The sequence below is a fragment of the Neophocaena asiaeorientalis genome, unplaced genomic scaffold (genome assembly GCF_003031525.2).
Source record: "Neophocaena asiaeorientalis asiaeorientalis breed wild unplaced genomic scaffold, Neophocaena_asiaeorientalis_V1.1 scaffold106, whole genome shotgun sequence".
NCBI lineage: Eukaryota > Metazoa > Chordata > Mammalia > Artiodactyla > Phocoenidae > Neophocaena > Neophocaena asiaeorientalis.
Window position 1 is genome coordinate 3,536,368 of NW_020172597.1, and position 17,688 is coordinate 3,554,055.

The 17,688-nt window shown below is 47.5% G+C and overlaps 2 protein-coding genes across 15 annotated transcripts in view; both read left to right on the forward strand.

The window, feature by feature from the left end:
- The window catches only part of MACF1 (microtubule actin crosslinking factor 1), a 282,110-nt gene that overhangs the window by 204,460 nt on the left and 59,962 nt on the right, over positions 1-17,688 (forward strand). The window lies entirely within an intron of this gene.
- LOC112395491 (uncharacterized protein KIAA0754) lies at positions 11,556-15,762 on the forward strand. The gene has a single exon (XM_024738733.1). It carries the CDS (start codon positions 11,809-11,811, stop codon positions 15,760-15,762), a length of 3,954 nt encoding a protein of 1,317 aa, XP_024594501.1. The 5' UTR covers positions 11,556-11,808.

The following is a 17,688-nucleotide window of genomic DNA, read 5'->3' on the forward strand; positions in this document are numbered from 1 at the left end:
ACCTCCCCCCCCCCCAAATAATTCCAATGCTCTGTAATAATCCTCTCCACCCACACCGTAGCAGCTGGGTGGGGAGAAGGTGAAGGAGCCTTTAAGACCCTTAAGTTTGCTTCGTGTTGAACTTTTTCCAGCCCCATTTTAAAGTATTGCCATTAATATTTTAAATATCAGCACCACAAGCAAAATCCCAAGATTGTAGCCATTACATCATCTTGAAGGAGCCTCACGCCTCAGTGACGGTAGTAAAATCAAATGGAAGGGCGTCAAGAAAGTGTTGATGGATTTCACAAAAATCCATCTGGAAATTTTGATAGCAAAGGGAAGATCTTAAAGCAAAAGCGAATATATCCTCAACCAGAAGGAAGGAGTGAGGAGTTTCTCTTTGAGTTTACTGAAATTCTCCACATGTAGTGTCAACATGTAGCATTTGCAACCAAGATTGGTCATCATGTGAAACGTGTGTCCAGAAAAACTAGAATTTATCCTGTGCAGAACTTGTGTTTATTGTTGAGTTTTGATTAGTGGACATGATTGAGATAAGCACAGACTTGCAGAGCGGGGCTGTTTCTCGCTGTGTCTAGAATGCATGGTAAGTGGTCTCAGCCTTAGCCTAGTCCTGGGCACTTTCCAGCTAGCTGGCTGGCACACGAGCCATAAGTGGTGATTCTCTAGGAGGTACGATGAGTTGCTTTTTTTTTTTTTTTTTGCGGTACGCGGGCCTCTCACTGCCGCGCCCTCCCCCGCCGCGGAGCACAGGCTCCGGACGCGCAGGCCCAGCGGCCATGGCCCACGGGCCCAGCCGCTCCGCGGCACGCGGGATCCTCCCAGACCGGGGCACGAACCCGCGCCCCCCGCATCGGCAGGCGGACTCCCAACCACTGCGCCACCAGGGAAGCCCCGATGAGTTGCTTTTAAGGGCGTTTTGTTGTTAGAGGTGGTTGGTTTACCAGGAATAAAATCAGTCCCACAGGGAGTCAGGTCAGGTCAGGTCACTGCACCAAAGCATTACTGCACCAAAAGGCTGTCTCCTGCCAGACAAACTCTTCCCAAGTCTCAGCTGTCCTGGTTGGAAAAACCTAGCTATGGGGAGAATGTGCTCCCTCCCCACCTTCCTTATTACTTTGCCAGTGCCACTACCGAGTACTTTTCAAATACCAGTCTCTGTTAGTGGCTGTGGCAGATTAATGGGATACACTTAACCCCTGGGCCTTCACAAGCTATTTTCCTACCACCAGTACTGTGATTTGAAATGTGGACCTTTCAGAACTTTGGCCACCCAGGGATGAGAATAAGTGCTGGGCTGCAAGGTGATGGTCCGTGGATCACTTTTGGGGGGTTAGGAGGAAGGGGCTCTGTATTCCTTTCAGTCCATCCTTGCTGAGCATTTGCTCTGGGCCAGTCCTTGTGGTGAGAGCTGGGGTCTCAGATAGTCTCTAGTTAACAGTGCAGTAGGAGAAACAGGCACAAAGAATTGCAGTGGTGGTGATATAGTGGTAAGAACAGTAAGAGAGACCTAAGTCTAAATTATCTCTGATCCTAACCCCCCGTAAATCAGACATTTAAAATCCCAGTTGCAGGTAAGAAAACTGAGATTTGAAGATGTTAAAGTAACTTGTTCAAGCACAGAGCAAATAAATGTTAGTGCCGGGATTGGAAAGATCTGTTTGGCACCAAAGCTCGTGCTTGACCAGTGGCCCTCAATGGGGGTGGGAGGAGCAGTTTTGGCCCTTGGAGGACATTTGACAATGTCTAGAGACATTTTTTACCGTCACAACTGGGGAGGCTGCTACTGGCATCTAGCGGGTGCTGCTAAATTTCCTATAATACACAGGATAGCCCCTTACAATAAAGGGTTATTCTAGAGATATAGGGGGTTTTGATATTTTGCCCTTTTCAGATTCCATAACAAGTAAGAGTTAACTGATGAAATAGTCCCATTGCCTGGGGAAGCTTCGTGGTTTTCCTCCCTTTTTTCAAAATTTAGTTAAGAAACAGTGTTGGTTCTGAGAATGACTTGTACAGATCTGTTGGATCAGGTCAGGATCTTGGTGAACTAATTTGAGTCAGTGGCTAAAGAATTCTCTCCATGCTTGACCAGTCCCCACCCCACCCTGCCTGCCACAAGGTTCCTGCTGTGGAAATCAATCAGCTGTGTATCTCAAGCTGCTTCCTGTAGGGTGTGTTATGGAATGGCATCAGCCCTGCACCAGCTGGGAGAACTGACCTCAGTGTGATTTTATCAGACTGTCTCTTTTGAGCCTTGCTATTTGGAACAAAAGATCCTCTGTTAGGAATGCAGAGAGCTAGTGTGATTGGACAGCTAGCGTGTATGCACATGGTTCCCACGGAAAAAACAGACATAAATTGTGCTGTAGCCTTCTAATACTTGGGCCTCCAAGGTGGTTTTCCCTTAGCATCTGTCTGTATTCACCCTTCTTTCTGTGAGTGCTTATCCTTCCCCCAGATCAATGCAGGAGGCATCCGATCTGATGGATTAAATGGTGGCATCCTGCAAAACTGGTCTGTATCTGTGCCTCCACTTTTTTGCTTCTCCAGTCTTAGGAACCACATTTTTGATCCCTACTGTCTATCCAGTCTTGTTTCCTATATAGACCATTCACTCCATCCACTTATCCCAAACACTTCTTATTCATTTTACCTATTTGATTTCTACTCATACCTGACCTCCTCAAAACCTTCTTGATCGCCCCCCCCGCCACCCCCCGGGCTAGCTCACTACTTCTCCCGTTCTCTTAAATCACTTAATATGTGTAACTCATTTGGCCTTCATCATATACTGCCTAATTTTGGCGTTTAATGATTATATGTATTGTCCCATCCCTCATCTTAATATATCCATTTTTGTGTCTCTCAAAGTAGTTAGCATATGGGTATATGCATAGTTGGAGATTAGTGAATATTTGACTGATTGAGTGAATGCTCTTTACGCCACGTGAACTGTAGGATTCAAAGTGCTGACTGTTCCGCAACACTTGAGGTAAATCCTTGTGTGTCCTGAGAAATTCTAATCCTAACCTGGATTCCTCACCTCTACATCTTGCCTCTGGGCTCCCTTCCTTCTCTACTAGTTAGCATATGTTAAAGAAACACAGTTTCATTTCAGTATTAGCCTGAACAAAGTAAAACTAAGGAGTTTACTACTTGAGATGCACCTGAAGAAAGCCAGGTTCTGAAATACTGTCTTGTAGTTACCCATTACATTAGAGTCATTGTCATTTACTCAACCAGTTGACACCAAGAAGAATCTTCATACTTCATTCAGCTTGGCGTAGTGAGAAAAACTGAATACGAGGTTGTGTCAGAAATATTCAACTTTGAATTCTGGCTCTATCGTTTACTAGCTGAGTGACCTTGGGGGAAATCACTTAACCTCTCTGTATAGTTATTTCAACTGTAAAATGTGAACAGTGGTAAATCCTACCTTTAGGGTTTTTATGAGAATCAAATGAAGTGATGTAGATGAAAACCCTAGGCAGATATTAAATGCTCAGTAAATGATAATATTCTTTTAAGAAGTTTATCCAGACACACAAATTATAATATTATGAAATCTTTTTAATAACAAAAGTTATTCCCTTGCTGCCTACAGCTTGATCATTCCCTAGAAGATTTGATCTAAGACCCAGCACCAGATTAAATTAGTTCTTTTTCTTCTTGAAAAAATGGAAATGAGGAAGATAAAGTAAATTAGTTTGATGACAGCAGTGAAACAGGTGGATGGACAAAGAGCCTTCCTGAGCAGTTTTTCTGGGGAACAAATGAAGAGCTTGTTTCCAGCCCTATACCAGCAATACATAGGCAGGTTTAGGTCATGACTCCTTAACACAGCTTTAAATATACTATATGTACACATACATACATATACATGGTTATTAATTAATTTATTCATTCATTGATATCAGAATCCCACAGCCAGCAAGTTTCTCTGAGACCATTTTGACCTTGGTTTATGTGCTCTACAAATCAGTATTATTTTCAAATCATTAACCAGAATTAACCGGAAGCCATTACCAGCTCAGTGACTTCCCCAGTCACTCAGTTACCTAGCAGATCAGCTTTAATGATCTCAGGGTCCTTGGCCTAATTAGCTTTTAGCATAGACCATGTTACCTTCCTCTGTTGCCATACAATGGCAACTACCAAGTCAGCATCTTTGAGAGAGACACCTCTTAATATTAATCAATCTTTAATTAAAACATTAAGATGTGAGGGGAAAAAATATCAGCTTAATTTCAGAGGAAGCAGCTTAAAAACACAGATATAATTAATCTCTCTGCCAAGCACATATACCAGATCAAGATGTTTTACAGAAAAGCGTTCAGCAAATATATGTTTCTAGTATTTGGTTGCGTGTATTTGTGAGCAAGGGAAGAAGAAGATAAGAATTCAAAGAAATTGAACCTGTCTTAGGTCTTCTCCAGCTTGAATTCATTGCATCCATTCAAGTAAACCATTTAATATCTCTCTCATCTTGCAGTTCACTCCCAGAGAAAGAGCTCTGATTTGGGTCTAATTCTTTAAATTCAAACCTAAGTTGTTTGTTTGTGATCAGTGATAAGAATAGCTTTAGTAACAAAATGAAAGAGTTTTCAAAAATCTCTTGACTCTGTATTACTTATTTTACCTCCTTTTCTAACATTGGAGAGAGGACCCCTACAGCAAGATTCCTTAGAGATTCAGCCCAGGGATATGTTTCATAGAAATAGCTAAGCACCTTTGTGAAGTTGCTACTTTGTGAAAGTTGTGAAGTCATGCCATCCTAGAATTGGAAAGGCTACTCTTGGTGTTAAGTGAAAGCCCACATGGTCACTTTCTCAAGGAAGCCTCCCCTGAACCTCCAGACCACATCAGGGCCCTTGACAGTTGCTCTCATAGCACTGTTTGCTTTTCCTTCAGAGTACTTATTGCAATTGAACTAAAATGAATGTCTGTCTCCTCTACTAGAATGTAGGCTCCTGATCATGTCTTGCTCATCACTTTCTCCCTTAGTGTCTGGCATAGTTTAGGGCACGTAGTAGATCCCAATAAATATTTGTTGAACAAATGAAAAGAACCAAGGCTACACCTTGTGGAATTACTTGCCTTAAGAGGATGGGAAGAGGAGCCCAAAGACACAAAAGAAGGACTAGCTAGAAAGGTACCATCAGTATAGCACAGTGTCATGGAAGCCAGAAGAAGAGTCACAATAAGGGAGGACCAATACTTACTTTCTCACCACTGCTTATCCTTAATCCCCTACAGTCTGACCCAGCCCCCATCGCTTCACTGAAACCATTCTTTCGGAAGTACCCCCTGACGTCCTAGTTGCCAAGGCTAGTGGCCTTGTCTAACTCATTGTCTTCCTCATTCCTTGTGCACCATTTAACATCATATCTTCTTTCTTAAAACCCTCCTGTCCGTTGACTTTCCTGACCTTGTGCTCTCTCCGTTTTCTTCTCTGGCTGCTCTTCTGCCTTCTGTTTTGGTTTGTCTTTCTACCTCCCCAACATGTGGTGCCTGAAATCCCGTCATCTGCCCTCTTCTCCCCTCTCTCCACACTCAGCCCCAGGATGTCCAACCCCTCACTGTTCTACAAGAGAAAGTTTGCACGTGTCTATCTCTGCCCTGAACTTCAGTCTTTCTGGACACCTCCACATGGGTAGCCTTTGAGTCCCTCACACTCAGTATGCTCCACATGGAATGTGCTGTCTCCTGCAGTGTTTTCTTCCTCCCTGCTGCTGTCTTACAGTACTACTGTGCCCTCAGTCATCCAAGAGTAATGTGACAGCCTTATTTTAAATTTATTTTTTCCCCAACCTCTACCTTCTATCAGATCAGTTGTAAAGTCCAAATCGTCTGCCTCTGCAATTTCTTTACCACGCCCTTCTTCAGTTTCATGAGTCCGGGCTTTTGTTACCTGTTAACCTAAACTGTGTAACCCTCCTAGCTGATTGTTCCACCTTCCATCTTCCCCAACTATGTTCTGTTCTATACATATTGATACCAGTGCAGTATCAGCAGACCTAGGCTCAAATCTTAAGAGCTTAGGTGTTTAATAGCTGTGTTCCTTTGGAAAAGTAAGTTTAGCACCCCAAGCGTCATTTGTAAATTAAGGATTTGGATTTTTTTAATGCAATAATATATATTAAACAGCAGTTGAATGAGCAGCCAGGCTCAAATTCTTAGGAAACTTTCCACACACCACTCAATAACTCGCATGACCCCCTGGTAAGTTAAATAAGTAAGTCTTGGTGTAGTCATGGTGTTCTGAATAAAGCAAAAGTTCACGCTTGGCATTCAAGGGCCTTCGTGAACTGGCCTTGAGCTACTTAGCATTCTGACCTTTCATTTTTCCCTTGCATATATCCTATAACTTAAACCATGATAACCTTGAATTTGCTTCTTTAGGGTCCCTACCTCTTTAGGTTTCCTGCCTCTAGTCCTTCACTTAGAAATCCTTTCTTTACTGTCTCTGTATATCCAGATCCTAATGAGTAAATGTGATTCCCTCCATAATCCCCTGCTTTCCTTCCTCCCACTCTTCTGTTAGACCTTTTCTCACTTACAAAGCCCTGTGCTTCTGTTAGGCCTTTTCTCACTTACAAAGCCCTGTGCTTTTGTCATCACTACTGTCTTGGGGAGTGGCTAAAGAGGGATTAATACACTGTCTTTTGGAAAGTCTACAAGCAGGAAAGGGCTTACAGAGGTCATGAGAGTTCCTGAAGAGTGTGTGGAAAGTTTTATCATGAGTTCAAAAATACACGAGAACTCAAAGAGCATCAAAATCCTTAGTATCCCATTTAAAGCAAGCTTCACATCATGCTGCATTGCTTAATGAGCCACTCTGTAGCCATCTTTATGTAATAAAAGGATGGTAGTGACGGATGCCCAACAGGTTCAGACGAATACTGTGGAATTTCCACTTGCCACTAAATAAACGCTTGTGAAGTCTAGAGATCATAAGATGAAAGGCATTTTGTAAATTTTAAATGTGCAAGATCCAACCAGTCTTCTGTCCCCTCCTCTAGTCAGCACTAATCCTCCGAGAGAGAGGTGGATGAAAAGGCAGTATAGAATCTGAGGAAGTGTGGATCTAGGGTCTCCAGATTTTCCTAGAAGGCTGGTGGTTTAAAAGTCAGGAGCAGACAAAGGCAAAGTGCCAAGTCCAAAACTTGGAAAGGGACCTGTGTTAGGCTGTGAGGAGATTCCACCTTGCTGTTTTAATTAGGAGACAGCAGGAAAGGCCAGGACTGTTCTTTCTTCCAAGTTCACCAAAGGAAAATCTGACACCAATTCTGTTCTTAGGAATTTTGAAATGAGTAGAGAATTCTTTGAACTCTGTAATCAACTAATTGGAAACTAATTTGAAATTTGGCATCAGCACAGATATTTGTGTTATAGGAAGGGGGGAAGCATCCAAAGGGGTGCTCCCTGTACTTCTCTTTTTAAAAGTTTACACACAGCATGTGAAATGAACAGATGCTTTTTTTTGTTGGAGCTGTCAGGGTAACAAGAAGTTGAAAGCTGTATCAGGTATTTATTTCAGTCACTGAGATGGCTATTGGCAGAGTTCCACATACCAAAACTAAGGAGAAACTCATGAACAGATTAAAAAAAAAAAAAAAAAGACATGGAGGAAAGAGACTTTGTGCCTCCTTTCCTTCTAAACACAAACTGATGATTTTACACAAGGAGCGAAGTACTTTTTGCGGGGGTGGGGGGCGGGATAATTGGCCAACTTTATGTAATCCTTTCCACAAGGCTGTGTTTGCATTTTGGGATGTGTTTGAATTTTGGGGAGATTTATCTGTAATGGTCTCCTAATACGCTAGTCAGAGAGTGTGACTTAAGCTGATAAGTAATTTGAATCTGAACTTCATAGTTGCTAAAATGCTCTGCTTATTTATTTGTATTATAATATGGAGCATTGGTGAGAGTGGTGAGAATGAGGTAGATAGGTGTGGGGAGGGATTAAGAAAAGACTGAATTGACTGGCACCTGCCTCGGTGAGGAAACAGGAAAGGAATTTCTGGCCATGAAGTTTGTGATTCCACATCAATATCATTCTTTATAATAGAATAACCACCCACCCTTAGTCCAGAGCCAGAATTGCTCAGATTCTTCCAACCAGAGGGCCCCTGGCACACTAAACAGTCTGTTATGATATCTCAACACATAAGTGAGTGTATTTGGCCAGGGAGATTTGCTAGTGAAATTGATCTTGCCTTTCCTGGGTTTTTCTAGTTGTGCTTAATAATTAAAGGAAGATTAAAACCCAGATTCCCTGAAACGTAAAGTATCAGATCTGTAAGCTTATCAAGCCTTCCAGGCACATTGTGTTAGAGTTTGAAGGGACCTTAAAATTCATCTTGAACAAACTGTTAGAGGAATTGTAAATCTCGTTCCCCAAATCTCTGCCAAGTGATTGCTTGAATTTCTGCTCAGACACCTCCAGGGTCAGAAAAGTCATCCCTTTAGGGGACACCCTATTCTTTGAATAGCTGTGAGAAAGCTCTTTGTTGGTTTGAAATCTGCCCTTGGATCTTAGTGTGCCAGCTTCAGTAGACATCCAGAACAAGCTTCCTTCCTCCCACTTCCCAGCCCTTTAGATACTTCATCATACTGCTTGGAAACTTCTCTAGGTCAAGCATTCTTGGTTCTTTCTGCTGTTTGTTCCTCAGAGGACAGTGTTTCTAGTGTCTTGCAGTATAGGACCAGGAGGACTCAGGATTCTGGGGCAGCTCCTTTAACAGTTTTAGAACTAAAGAATATTCAAGTTAGAAAGGCTGTCAAGACACAATCTAGTCTGCACATCCTCCCTTTCAGTTACAGATAGAGTCTTCTGGATTTGAGTAGGCAGAAATCGATCAGCTTCAAAGTGAGAAATGAAGTGTAAGACATTTTGCCAGTCTTTTGGCTGCTTAATTCTGATCACAGGCTTCAGCTGACACCTCATTTTTGTCAAGGACCTCTCTGGCTCAAGTAAGCCTAAGGCTCAGCTCAGGGTTTCATTGCCAGATCTCCATACACCAACTATTGGCTTCACTTACTGTCTGTGTAAAGGACAGAAATAACTTTTCCGTAAGTTTTACCATCTGTATTGACCACTTGGTCAATTCAGTAATTTTAATAGACTTTTTTTCCTTCATAAAATCAGAAAATGACCATCACAAAGGGAGCAGCATATTACACCCCTTCAGATATGAAGCTGCCTCTGGTGGACAGTTTCGTGGGTTGCCCTTTGTACTTTCTTTGTTTAACGGTCACCAGATGACTAGATGGCTTTTCTTTTCTTTTTATAAATTTATTTTTGGCGACTTTGGGTCTTCGTTGCTGCGCACAGGCTTTTCTCTAGTTGCGGAGAGCAGGGACTACTCTTCGTTGCGGTGTGTGGGCTTCTCGTTGCAGTGGCTTCTCTTGTTGTGGAGCACGGGCTCTAGGCGGACGGGCATCAGTAGTTGTGGCTCGTGGGGTTGTGGCTTGCGGACTCTAGAGCGCATGCTCAGTAGTTCTGACGCATGGGCTTAGTTGCTCCGCGGCGTGTGGGATCTTTCCGGGCGAGGGCTCGAACCCGTGTCCCCTGCATTGGCCGGCAGATTCTTAACCACTGTGCCACCAGGAAAGTCCTAGATGGCTTTTCTAAAAGCCAAAAAGCTGTGGACGGGATTGTGGGCCACTTTTCTCTAGTATTTTCCATCTTGAGACTTGAAATACCCATGCTTTTTAGCTGGCCCCAGGGAGCTCCCGTTTCCTTGGATGTGCCCAGCAATAAAGGAGCCCAGGTATTTGGGCGTGGGGCACTGCTGCCAGCATCTCCACCGTCGCGCGGCCCCCCAATTCCCTACTCCTCAGTCATCAACACCATTCACATCTGTGGGCAAAGAAATCTTGGTGGGGGAATGGAACAAGAACTGACGTACGTGAGGAGCCGAAGAGAGAAGGTGCTGGAGTTTATCCAATAACTCGGTCCGAATTTAAGTGCCAGGTTTAAGGCTGGAGTGTTCTTGGGCCCGGCAGAGGCGCGCTAAAGGTGACATTGGAGGGACTAGGGACACCCCTTTGGCGGCAGAACCGAATCCGGGAGCGATGCGGGCGGCATCGCTACCCTGCCGGCAGATGGGGCCCAGAGTGGCCCTCGCCAGAGCCGGCTGGCTGGGGGGGCGGCGGGAGCGCCCCTTCTGGGTTCGCTCGCCCTTGGGCTAGGAGCCCGGCGGGTTGGTACGCGGCGGGGGCAGCGGGGGCTCGGCCCCCGGCAGGAGGGCGGGGCTTTCCTTTGTCAGGGGATTTGCGCGGCGCGGCCGAGACTCACGCGGGTGTCGCTCCCCGCCCCCTCGCCCTCTCGGGGGGCGGGGCTCTCCCTCCGGCCCGGCGGGGCGCGGTGGGTGTGGGCCTGTGAGCTGAGCGGCCGGCGCTGGGCTCCCTCGCCCGGAGCCGCGCAGAAGCCCCTCCTTCGGTGCCTCGGCTTCCAATCGCCTCCGCCGCCCCTTCCCTCCCGCTCGGGCAGCTCCCCGTCGCGGCTCCGCCCCTGCCCTCCTCCCCTAGCTGTCCGCGTCGCGCTCCCCGGCGTCCAGGGGGGCTGCCCGGGCGGGGCGGCGCGGGGAAGGGGAGGAGAGCCTTCCGCCAGCCGAGCACTTCCAGCGAGCGGCGGGCGAGCGGGCCGCGCGGCGCGAGGGAGGAGGGCTCGCCCCCGCTCGGCCCGAGAGGAGCCTTTTGTTCCCAGCCAGAAGTTTGCATGCCGGGACCGTGACAGCTGCGGGCGGGGAGGACGGCGGGGCCGGCGGCGGCGGAGAATAGAGGCGGCTGCTTGACATGCAGCCCGCGGCGCGGCGGCTGCGGGCCGGGGACTGGAGGCGGCGGGGGAGGTGGTGCCCACAGCATGCGGGACTCAGCTGCCGGAGGGACAAACTAACTTCCTGAGCGCGGGACCGGAGGCCGGCGCGGCCGGGAGCCACCTGCCAGCCTGCGGTGAGGCAACCCTGGCCCTCGGGGCGCGCGGCACGGCGCGGGGGAGCAGCGCTGAGCGAGCCCTTCCGAGTGACCCTCGGCCGCCGCTGCAGCCTGCCGGCCTCTGAAAGGCCCGGCACCGGGCTCCACTCGCCTTGTTTGGCGGCCACGGCGCAGGGCTGTTCTGGGAGCCACAACAATGCCATGATGTTTTGGAGACAGGAAGCCCCAAGCTGGCCGCGAATGAAGGACTTCCTGTGTTTAAAGTTGCAGGAATATCCGCCGACCAGCCCAGTTCAAATGCAAACACCCGAAGTAGGGAGGACGAATGGCTAATTCAGACCAGCTGGACTCTCCAGGGCTGGAACTAAGGATAAAATGAAAGGAATTCCTAGGAGCTTGGGCCATACTTGAAGACCAGAGGGGCTGTGCCATTGTTATTAAAGGACACAATCGATATAAATCCTCTGCTTCCAAGTCTGCTTGGGTGAGAAGTGAGTGGAACTAGATATTGAATAAGACTTGTCAATATCAGATGATTTTTTTTTAACTAAGTTGGAAAGAGCAGTGCTCTTAAAAAAAACAAAAAAGCCATAGAAGGAATTATTTTGTTTGTTGAATACATTGTACCACTTATTTGCCTGCAACTATGAGGCTGCTAACCTGTGAGGAAAAAGCTGTTCTTCTTAGAGCGTCTCTCAGAATGGTTTCAAAGTGGGACTTTCAGGCCTTTCTGGAGGGAAGTTCCAATTGGTGGTTTGAGGTTACGAACATGTAAAAGGATTTTTAACTTATGCAGAATGCATTTTGGGGGAACCCCTGAGAAACTTTTTAAAGGTTGATGGTTCATCTTGTTTGAAAAATATGGGTAAGCCACTCAGCAGGCCAGACTGTTTAAGGCAGAACCCCATCTGCCTGGGGAAAGGAGAGGAAGAGGATGGCTATATAGAGGATTGCTATGTTCCGCAGCGATCTATATATGATACAATGAGGATAAATGAACAAATTGACCAGGGGTCAAAGCTTAATCAGACTTCAAAAAGCACCATGGAAAAGATAGAAGGAAGTACTATATCCAGCAATGGTACATTAGGAGCAGCAGCTAATGTTTTTGAATCCAGAGCACCAGAAGGCAAAAAGTTGGATGAGAGAATAATATTTGATGCACTAAAGCTAAGCAGTGATGTGCAAAAGTCAGCACCTGTGCCACCCAGAAGGCGGCCAAATGCAGAACGCAAAGACAATGTTAACAGGAGATCATGGAAGTCCTTCATGCCACCGAATTTCCCAGAATTTGCAGAAAGGATGGAAGCTTCTCTCAGTGAGGTTTCCGAAGCTGGTGCTTCAAATCCTTGCTTGCAAGAGAAGAAGGAATCCAGTTCTGCATTAACAGAAAGTTCTGGTCATTTGGACCACAGGGAACCTGAGTCAGAGTCCGTAACTCTGGAACATGTGTCCAAATCCATAGGTATTCCAGAAGGGCAGGATGTGAAAACCTTAGGTGGAGATTGCCAAGACTTCAGATTTCAGCAGCACAGTGCGATCTCTCCCCGTGAATTCCAGCCTCTAGAGTCAGAAGCTGCAGCAGCAAGTGGTAACACAGATGTAACGCAGGAACACAGATTCTCAAGTGCAACCTGGCCCAGAGCCATGAAAAGTTTGGCTAAGGGAGGCTTTGGCGAGAAGCAGCACCCCCTTCAGGACACAGGTTGCACTGTAGAAATGCCACCTCTCTCCCCTTGCCTGAGTGAAGAGCTGTTGGATCCAGAGTTGCATATTCTCATAATCCCCAGCCTGAGAGAGAAAACAGAGTCTGAGCTGAAGTTTGAGGAGGATGAGCGATGGATCATGATGGAGGCTGAGGAGGAGTGGGAGGAAGAGAAACTGTCAGAGAGAGGAAAGACTTTTCTAATGGCAGATGAGGAAAAGAACAGCCTGGCAGATGTTTTCCAAGAAAGAGAGCAAGCAAACACTGTAGCAGTGGTGGAGGATGGAGCCGACTTCTCAGCTGCTGTCTTGGGGACTTTTGACCACCTAGCTCTTGGTCAGATCTGTTGTTCTGATGACGCACAGCCAGCTAAGAACCTTTTGGCGTCTGTTTTCAAGGATGCATCGCTTGATTACAGTTGTGTCCTAACAGGTGAGAGTGCTGTAGGAGAACTGAGAAACAGAATTGCTCAGGGGCTAGAGGGTCTTGTTTCAGATTTAGAATGCACTGTTGGTCCTGCCGATTCAGAGCAGCTCTCTGACACAGATTCAGTGCAGATGTTTCTTGAACTTGAAAAGGAGTGTTTATGTGAAGAAGGAGTCACTCCTTTAGTTGAGCTGGAGACTCAAGCCTCTTCTGAAGGGCTGGCCCCATCCCAGGATGCAGAAAATTCACTTGTAATTAGTCATTTCCCAGGGGCTGCCTTAGAAAAGGAGCATGTAGGCCTTTTAAATGTAAGAGCAAAGGACTCTGATCCTGGGTTGGATTGTGACTATTTTAATGCCCTGGATTCTTCTCAGGTGCCTAATACTTTGGAACTTACTGCCTACTCTGATACCGTGAGGGACGCTTCCACTGTTAGTGAGGAGGAGGGTGAAAAAGTGCCTTTTAGCCCCAAGACCGCAGGGGAATTTAACTTTAGACACCCAGCTGATCTGGAGTCACCAGGAAAGCCAGACACAGGAGGATTGTCCAACTCTGATCACAGGGCTTCTCGTGAAGAAAATGTATCAGGCTTTGAAGCCAAGCTGGCCAAAGAAAATGGCGGTTTGTCCCAGCTGGACTGTAGTGAAGTTGAGGGGAATGCTGAGGAGTGTGTGGACAGAGTCCCCCTCAGTTCTGCTGTTAGCTATGAACTAATAGATGTTACCTCAGGATCTGAAGTAGAGGCGTTACCATATGATTCACATTTACTAACAGATGAGATTCATTGGGAAGGTGAGAAAGGAGCTATTAATCAAGGAAATAACAGTCTGACTTCCTTGGGAGATGTGGACCTTTGTGAATTGTTGTCCGTGGAAGGAGCTTGTGATGAGGATGGTGAAGCACAGGCACTGGGTTATGATGCCAGGCTGGAGGACCGAGCCCCAGCACATCTTCCTAGAGACCTCCCAGAGTGGGTCTCCCAGGATCTCCAGAGGAAGTCCCCAGAGTCAGAGATCCTGAGTCTGCACCTGCAGGTTGGAGGACTGGGACGTAGCAGAGATGGAGTGGAAACTGTGAATGACGTAAAGCCCAAGCTGAATGTAGCCTCATTGGAGGGAGGGGAAACAGAAATGAGAGATTCAGATTCATTGCTAAATATCCTTCTGGAGGAACAAGTTACCAAGGCTAGTAATACGGAACCAGTTTTGGAGGAATGGATACCCATCCCACAGAAGCCTGACCCAACTGCTGCAGTGCCCACTGTAGAAGAAGATGCCCTAGATGCTGCAGTGCCTGCCCCAGAGGGAACTGCTGTAGCTGCTCTTACAGTGCCCTTCCCAGAGGAGGGTATACCTGTTGTTCCAGTGGCCACCATGGAGGCACATGTCCCAGCTGCTGCAGTATCAGCCACAGAGAGGGCTGCTGCCCCAGCTGTTGCAGTGCCTGCTCCTGAGGGGACTGCTCCACCTGCTTCAGTGGCCATCACAGAGGAGGATGTACTAGCTGTTGCAGAATCCTCCCTGGAGGGGACTGCTCCAGCTGCTGCATTGCCCACCCCAGAGGAGCCTGCTGCCCCAGCTGCTGCAGTGCCCACCACAGGGGAGCTTGCAGCTCCCACTACTGTGGTGCCCACCCCAGAGGAGCCTGCTGCCCCAGCTGCTGCAGTGCCCACCCGAGAGGAGCCTGCAGCTCCCACTACTGTGGTGCCCACCCCAGAGGAGGCTGCCACCCCAGTTGCTGCAGTGCCCACCCCAGAGGAGTCTGCAGCCCCAGCTGCTGCAGTGCCCACCCCAGGGGAGTCTGCAGCCCCAGCTGCTGCAGTGCCCTCCCCAGGGGAGTTTGCAGCCCCAGCTGCTGCAGTGCCCACCCCAGGGGAGCTTGCAGCCCCAGCTGCTGCAGTGCCCACCCCAGGGGAGCCTGCCGCCCCAGCTGCTGCAGTGCCCACCCCAGGGGAGCCTGCCGCCCCTGCTGCTGCAGTGCCCACCCGAGAGGAGCCTGCACCTCCCACTACTGTGGTGCCCACCCCAGAGGAGGCTGCCACCCCAGCTGTTGCAGTGCCCCCCCCAGGGGAGTTTGCAGCCCTAGCTGCTGCAGAGTCCACCCCGGAGGAGCCTGCCGCCCCAGCTGCTGCAGTGCCCACCCGAGAGGAGCCTGCACCTCCCACTACTGTGGTGCCCACCCCAGAGGAGGCTGCCACCCCAGCTGTTGCAGTGCCCACCCCAGGGGAGTTTGCAGCCCTGCCTGCTGCAGTGTCCACCCCAGAGGAGTCTGCAGCCCCAGCTGATGCAGTGTCCACCCCAGGGGAGTTTGCAGCCCTAGCTGCTGCAGAGTCCACCCCGGAGGAGCCTGCCGCCCCAGCTGCTGCAGTGCCCACCCCAGGGGAGCCTGCTGCCCCGGCTGCTGCAGTGCCTGCTGTGGAGGAAGTGTTCCCTGCTGGCGTACCCTTCCAGGGAGATACTGCCCATACTGACTCAGTGCCTGTCTTAGAAGAAGGAAGTCCTGTTCTAGAGGAGGCTTCCCCTGCTGGAACGTGGATCAAGGAGGACCTTGATTCCCCAGCATTTGGAGTGAAAGAGGTGACTGGCACAGTGCTGCATGGGAAAGTGCCTCTGGCTGCAGTTGATGGATTAAATTCAAATGAGGTAATTGTTGCTCATGTTGTTGGGGAAGGATCTGGAGAGTAAAGTGAGGTTTGCAAGTTCTCTGACTTGGTGGTGATTAGAAAGGGCACAGATTGTTCTTTCTGGTTCCCTTTGGGGTATCTGGGCTTTCTTGGGCTTTATTGGTCTTTTTATTGAGTTTATGGGGAAAATGTGTTTTTATCTGCTGAAAAACTTCATAATTCAGACTCTCCCATTGTTTTTAATTCAGACATAAGCAAAACCCAAAGAAAACAGGGATGTAAACAGTTTTTGGCTTACATTTTGAAAAAGATTGTTAACAAGAAAGGGTGATTCTGCTTTTGAATTTTACAATAAGCATGTTCTTTCCTAAATCAAGAGGCTGCTTATTCATCAGTGATGTCAGCAGTCAGGTAGAGGCTAGAATGTGGACTTTGGAGTGAGACCTGGAGTACTTTGTAACCACTCTGAAACAGTTAAATGTCCTGAGGCTCCAGTTTCTTCATTTGTTAAGGCAGAAGAACCCTATGAGGGTTGTGAGGATAAAATGAGATAATCCATTCAACGCACCAAACATAGAAGATTTCAATTACTATCGATATGCTCCCCCCCTTTCCCTTTCTATCTATCTGTCTATCTATTTATTTATTTATTTATGGCTGCGTTAGGTCTTTGTTGCTGCTCACGGGCTTTCTCTGGTTGCGGCGAGCAGGGACTCCTCTTCATTGTGGTGTGCAGGCTTCTCATTGTGGTGGCTTCTCCTGTTGTGGAGCACAGGCTCTAGGCGCGCAGGCTTCAGTAATTGTGGCACATGGGCTCAGTAGTTGTGGCTTGCGGGCTCTAGAGCGCAGGCTCAGTAGCTGTGGCGCAGGGACCTAGTTGCTCCACGGCATGTGGGATCTTCCCGGACCAGGGCTCGTGTCTCCTGCATTGCCAGGCGGATTCTTAACCACTGAGCCACCAGGGAAGCCCCCCTACCCTTTCCCTTTCAAACAGATATGTTGGTTAGTTGAAAGAATTCACCAAGGCGGGTTGGAGGAAAGCCATATATAGATGTGTGAATAACAGTTTTTTTAATACAAATGTGTGTTTTTAAAAGCCTAATAAGGCACAATAATATTTATGAAAAAGAGGCATTTTAGTCATCTTGTCAAACTTTGTATCCTGAAGCAATCACTTTTCCTTTCCTGGGCCTCTTGTTTCTTAATCCATAAAATGAGAATTGGGCTGATGTCCTCCTGGGTCTCTCTTAGCTCCAGGATTTTGAGATTCCTGATGTTAGAAAACAGAATGTGTTGTGAACCCTCTTCCCAGGTTTCCTATCCTTGAGCATTCTTAGTCAAAGGATTTTGAGAGTGGCAGCTTTCTGCAGTTCACTGTCCTGTCGTCATTTGGTCGCTGGTAAGCAGTGAAGGAGTTAGAAGTTTAGTCAAATACAGTCAGGGGTTACTGACTGAGGAGGTGGTTTTGATTTTACACCATCCCCGGGACCCAAAACAGTGCCTTCTTCATAATATGCCTTCCCTGTTGCGAGTGGATGAATATTAATCTCCTGAATATCCATGGATGCTGCAGGAAAGATGGGTTCACCCCATTGCAGAACCTTTCAGGGCAGCCTTAGCTGGCGGACCAATTAAACATGCAGCTGCCAGCAATGAAAAATCGTCTTGATAGTAGGCTATAAGCCGACAACTGTGCCACAGATCCTCCTGCTTAGCTGAGTGATGGTAGTGTCACCTGGGCTTCACCAGTTATTTTGTAATTAGGCATCCCATCAAATTAGAATGCATCACCTTTCAGATTGAGGGATTTGATTCAGTTTTCAGAGTTTTACTGAATTTGGGATTGACACTAAGATCCCAGCAACCTATCCAAAGTCACCAGCATTCTTGATTATACAGAATATTTCTAGTATAAAGCCTACAGCAATAATCAGTGAAATATAGGGATTACATTATAAAGAGCCAGTCAAATCTGCATAAAGGAAGA